Raw genomic sequence first — 6,366 nt, 5'->3', positions numbered from 1 at the left:
GAATTTCCTGAAAAATATATCACATATTTTCTGCATGGCTCCACGAGTTTTATTTGCAGGATTTACAGTTGAGAACCTTTTGAGATGTAACGAATATACTAATAAATTTGTCTACTTTCATATAAAGTGGACATAAATACATAAATATAATAGTTTTGCGTGCTCAAGTGAAAATATTAAATACATTTTATCTGTTTAATGGAAACATTTAGGAAGTTCGACAATCCGACGACAATGCTTGATTTAATATGTAAATATTTCATAGCAAAGATATTCATGAAAAAAGCAAAGATTAATACCTGCCAAATATAACCTCAACTAACCTTTCCCCTAAATCACCTCTTACCCCTTTTAAAGGTCGTTTCTTGCATTTCAGTCATCGTTTAAGCTGTTCAATACTGTGGATCCTCTTACGTAATTTTGGCAATTTTCTTCTTCTAAATATACCTCCGATTCTTCCTACCTTTAAAATCCCTTTTATTTACACAATTCTTTTTCGCTATTGTTCTCATTGACAACATCTGCCATACGACGCCAAGGATAAAAAGTTGTATTAAATAATCGGCCAGCTACGCGGGCACATTCTCATCGCGCGTTTAGTTTAGTTAAGTTAATAGAGTAGAAATAAGAAGTTCTGTTACAAACATATTCATATTTATGAATATGGTAATGCGTAAATAGATTTCTAAAACCCATAATTTCTTTAAAGGACATTAGAATGAGAACACGAGTACAAGCATATCGGAAACACAAACAGGAGCCGTCACTAGAGGTGAACAAAAAGCTGGTTTGCCTGTTATGTAACGGGCAATATTTATATAATAATATTATTTATATAATATATAATAATATTATATTGCCGTAATTATCCGAGTGGCGGCGCCACCTACGTGCTTGGGCATAAATGGCTTTGAAGAGGACGGCTACAACCAGAGATGAGGTGGGAGATTGCTCATGTAATGAAATAAGTGACTGCAGCAAAATCCGACTGTTAAAAGCGCCCTCTTGGTCTGTGGGTCAATTCCCCGGAGTTTTCTGTTACAATGAAGAGCTTAAATGTGTAATAAAATATTTGGAAACAATTGAAATATATTATTTATCGGCAAATCAGAATAAAAATTAAATAAATATGTATTTTGAGGGAGAATTGTTATGATTCATATATTTACAAAAATACTTTTCTTATCATTAAGAATATTTAAATTATTTCATCTCTTTTTTTACAACTTTAAGTTCTTGCACTTTGATACGAAAAGTTTCCAGATTTATGCCCAGAAGCTGTTACGATACTGTGAAAAAATAGCTTCAAAAGAAACCCTGGTATATTATTAATTATAATACCTTTAATTGTTCTCTAAAACACTAGAATAAAGTAACTATTATTACATATGTAATACTTTTAAGAACTTCAATGCTTATTATTTATATTGGCTTTATGGTCAGGTAAAAGATTAATTTGATAAAAACCCTGGCGGACCGAAGGTACCGAATGGAGCCTCTACAAAGTATCCGTAAAGACCCCATTGGGTCTCCATTCGGTTCCTTTTTAAAAAACTCAAAGAAACAGCAAAATCAACTTTTGAATTGTTGAAATTCGGATTCTACATAAAACTCACGGAGTAATCGCAATACTTTTTCTTGCAGCGTTAAAAACTTTAAAAAATAAAATGCCTGCCATTTACATGGGCCGAAGGCGACTGTACGTGCATCTTCTTTTAGTAGCAGTTAATAAGCGTTCCGTCGGTAACTTCAAAAATTTTGTCTGGATGCTAGCGCTGACTCCGCGAGTTTCTAATAGAAAATTTAACGTAGAATCCGAATTTCAACAGTTTAAAAGTCGATCTTGCTGTTTTTTTGAGTTTTTTAAAAAGGAACCGAATGGGGACCAATGGGGTCTTTACGGGTACTTTGTAGAGGCTCCATTTGGTTCCCTCGATCCGCCAGGGAATTCTTGAACACTCCAAAATATTGCAAACTTTTTATTCACAGCTTTTTACAACATTATTTTTAATTGTACGATTTAAGTGAATGGTGGCTGTTTTGCCTTGAAATTAGAATCATATATTTTAAAAAATATAACTAACATACACACACCCTTTCTTAAGGGCATGTGATACTTACAGTTTCCTCGACTTTTTTCCACATAAGTGAAAAATTTTAAAAACTGAATTCGGAGATGCTATAAAATATCATAATGGAAGTCCCCGGACTCTTTTTTGAGGGATAATAATAAAAGAAATTTATTGTGCTAAATAAAAATTTTATGCATATGCATTATTTTGAGGTTACGTTGTTTTTCATCTCTGCCTTTCCGATAATCTGGAAATTATTTATGAAATAAACTTTTTTGATTGTCTGCAAACAATGTTAGTTGCGGGAGATTAGTTACTATGTTTATTTGTAAGTCCAAAGTTTTCGGCCAAAAATATTGTGTAGTTTGGAAGTAACGCTTGGGTATATTGTAACACACATAAACTCTAAATATACCCGCACGTTGTTAGCAATATCAAAAATTTTTTGATAAAAAAACACAAAAAAAGTGTGTGGGGACGTCCGTTAGCATGTTCGCTATCATTTTCCAGATTTTGAAGGTAAAATATTTCTTATCCTAGGAAAAAAGCCGGGGGAATCTAACAGTGAAAAAATCGATACTGTTTCCGAAGCGGTATGCAAATTAATCACATTTTGCTAAATTAAAGCTTTTTTAAATTAACCTACAAAAAAGTGTGTGGGGACGTCAGTTAGCATGTTCGCTATCATTTTCCAAATTTTTAAGACAAAATATTTATTGTTCTAGAAAAAAAGCCGGGGGAACCTAAAACTTGTAAAATCGACAATTTTCTAAGTATAAGAAAAAAACAGTAATATAAATACTAAATATTTGAATGTAACATACACGATTGCAAATTCCTAAATATTAAACTGCAAAGTATTCTACTTTATAGTCTTAAGTTTAAGAGATATATGACCCATATATCTAAGGTACCCACTGCCAGGCGACTCATATTTATGTAAGGCCTTTTAAAGTTTCAACCCCTCATTTAAATTCGGGGAACCATATAAATCATTATTCTAGAATTAAGTACGAACCTTGTACATATTTGCTTATAGTCCGTATATCTGGTTGTACCTAATCAATTTTTGAAATTTTCATCTTTTTATAGTCTATTTCTGTTGTAAGAAAACTCGGTTAGTATAATTAATGGCTGCGTAGCTGTGAGCCCAAAATTACGAAAATAGAATTAACATCTGAATACGGTTGCGGTTTTTTTTTGCGATTTTTAACTGTTTGTCTATTTTTCATTAGGCGTCATTTAATAATTAATTAGATTTAGAAAAAATAAAATAGCCACACAAAAAAAGTCTGGTACTTTTGACCAGACACATGTATTCCTATGTATTTTGATCCGCTGAATCCGAATCTGAGGTCAAAATAGCACCTTTCACGTTTGGTTTTCGACATAACTTCAAAAAACGTATTTTTGAGTATATGAATGTGAAACATGGTTTTATTATAGATTTCAAGCTGCTGAATTAATATATAGTATCAATTCAGTAATATAACTAGAAAATATGGAACATGAGCTTAACAAAAAATTGTCTGAGCTGTGCTTTGCAGGACAAAATTAGATTTGTGTACTTCCAGGCATCGAATTCGATAAGTAAGTCAAGTTAGCGTTTGTTTTGCATGAATGTACTCTCTGAATCAATATCAGTGGGTTCTCACTTATTTCTCAGTAGCACACTTTTCACTTATGAATCAGTGGAATTTCTAGCCGTTGACTAGATAGTCCGTAGATGACGTGACTTTTATATATAGTTCTGCATACCATCGACTTTCGATGGAAGAACAGCTATTTGATCTTATTCTAACGCACTCGTATAGATTCTAAAGATCTTCGTAGAGGCATTTTTCTTTTGTTCTGAGGCAAATCTCTTTTTAACATTTAACAGTAGTTCACCATCATATTTTCATCCCATCTGCCTTGATATCTTCGTTCCATGACTTTGATATCTTGGTGGAACCTTTCGCTCTGTTCTTCAGTGTAGTCCCTAAGGTTTTCAGGGAAGTGCTCAACATGAAAATCCATGAAATGTAGCTTTAAACTCATTAAACATTTCAATTTTTTGAAACTATCGACCATTCTCGAGAGCTGTTTTTGTCCATTCTGGGCTTTTAACATTTCCGAGAAATTTTTCAACGACGTCTTTGTAATCAGGCCATGTTTTTTTTTCAGTTAAAGTCATCTTAGTAACAAAAACTTCGTCTTTCAAGAGTTTTCGAATTTTAGGTCCATCAAATATTCCTTCTTTCAACTTAGTATCGGACATTTGGGGAAACGGAGAGATTATATACTGAAAACATTGTCCTTCTTTATTTAGTGCTTTTACAAATTGTTTCATTAGACTCATCTTGATGTGTAGAGGTGTAAAAAGGACTTTTGATGTCTCCACTGATGTCTTATTAATGACGTTTCTGCATCCTCGTTCCAGTGACATTGTTGTCGGCCACATTTTTTTCTTAAAATGATTGCCACGATCTCGGCTGTCCCATAGGCACAAGAAAAAACAACACTTTAAATTTTCTGATTGTTGTCCCAGAAGCATCGTAAGAACTTTGAAATCTCCACGAATTTGCCATTTATGTTGTTCGCGCTTGATTTTTTCCAAGCCGATTTTCATATTATTGTGACTTTCATTGAGGTTTGTCGAATGAGCTATTGGTATCGATGCATACTCGCTTGTGTTGTGCAATAAGAAAGCCTTAAGGCTTAATTTGGAGGAATCTGAATAATCTCCATTCTCCATCGTTGTAAACTCCTGGTTTTAATTCGTTCATAAGTCCATTAACATTCGTGTAATAGACTGAAGACAGTTCTCGATCAAAATAAAATTATTTCCGAAAATTCTGTTCTCTATTTCGATAAACACTTGACTTTGTCCCTTTTTCTAAATTTCCTTTTTTTTTTAAAGCTGAAGCAACGTGTTCAACGCCATATTTAGGTAATTTCAAATCTCGAATTAAGTCATTCAATTCCTTTTGGGACCACCTCTCTGAATGTCTTGTTTTTGTATCATATGTAGTGTGCTCGTCCTCAGATGTTTCACATTCAATGTTGGAATCTGCAGTGATGCTTGTAAAGTAGTCTGTTTTATGTTCCAGAACTGCCTGCTTTTTTTTAGTTTTTAAATGAAAAATGCCAGCGTCTACTGGAATGTATGCAGGTTTTTTCATTTGTGCTTCTTTCACCGAAGAGACTGTGTTTTCAGTTACTAATTGTTTGTTAAAAATTCCCCATTTTTTCGCATCGTTCATGCAGAAGTAACAATCCATTTTATTTTGCGGCTTTTCCCAAATTGCTGGTACAATAAACTTCAAGTTTGCATTGTTTTTACTTTCTTTGTATTTTTACAAACATTAAATTGCAAGCAGAGTATATTATATGAGGAGCCCAGCTTTCATCTCGTTCTGGAAACTTAATGTTGAAGTATTTTGCATACATGTCCCGAATTTTCTCAGTAATGTTCCTCCGATACTTTGGGATTTCATATTTTTTGCAAATATAACAAAATTGATTCTGATTGATTTCACAACTGTGAGTTTTTTCAAGTTCTTTGTTTTAGAAGCCATGGTGATTTCAATCCCCGCACTTTAAGGATCCTGGTCCGATCGCAGGTGAATCCACTATCCTGGGAGTGATAACCCTCATACCTCCACAGGCCTAAGTATAAGGGCTATACGACTTTGATGAGGACAATGTCAACTCATGGTCAGACAGACTACAGCTTCATTCTCACACCTTAACGTCCCCCTGCAGGGCAGCGCGCCTTCGCTAGCTTCGTTACTAACTGGGTTAGAAGCTGAATCATTCTGCACATCTCTTTTCAGAGCAGTTTTCATCACTTCCAGTACCTAGCGATGTAGCAGGTATTGACAATTTAGATTTAAGTGAATTCAATGGATGCAAATGGATGGACACTCCAGTCCGAAGATTTATGATTGAATCATAACACAAGAGTTCAGAACTCATAGTTCAGAGGAAACACAGTAAGCTTACTTACGATAAATATGATGAGAAAGACTTCTCTGAGAGCAGATTGTTGTAATACAGTATGTTCTTGGAATAATGTAACAGATTTGTTCGTTATTATGCAGATTTGACTTAAAAATTGGCTTCTGCAACTCAAAATCCATAACAGTGCAATGCTGGATTATAAGTTGCTGCTGAAAGAATTTTTTTGTTGAGGTTATGTCATAGCAAGTTATACCAGGTGTATACATATGAAACCGGTATTTTTTCAAGAAAAAAAAACACATTTATTTCAAGAGAATGATAACAAATATTTTATTCAAAGTATGCGCCC

At 33.8% G+C, this 6,366-nt stretch overlaps 1 protein-coding gene across 2 annotated transcripts in view; it reads left to right on the top strand.

Annotated features, from left to right (window-relative positions):
* LOC117173236 (ribosomal RNA processing protein 36 homolog) overlaps positions 1 to 6,366 on the top strand; it is a 32,501-nt gene that overhangs the window by 2,795 nt on the left and 23,340 nt on the right. Inside the window, exon 2 of one of the 2 annotated variants that reach the window (XM_033361698.1) lies at positions 710 to 772. The exons of the other annotated variant lie outside the window; for it this stretch is intronic. Within the exon in view, the coding sequence (XP_033217589.1) occupies positions 710 to 772 (63 nt within the window). The remainder of the gene's footprint in view (positions 1 to 709; positions 773 to 6,366) is intronic. 2 annotated transcript variants of the gene reach the window in all.

Source organism: Belonocnema kinseyi, chromosome 5 (genome assembly GCF_010883055.1).
Source record: "Belonocnema kinseyi isolate 2016_QV_RU_SX_M_011 chromosome 5, B_treatae_v1, whole genome shotgun sequence".
Lineage (NCBI taxonomy): Eukaryota > Metazoa > Arthropoda > Insecta > Hymenoptera > Cynipidae > Belonocnema > Belonocnema kinseyi.
Note: the sequence above shows the minus strand (reverse complement) of the source record. Positions and strands in the feature narration are given on the sequence as shown.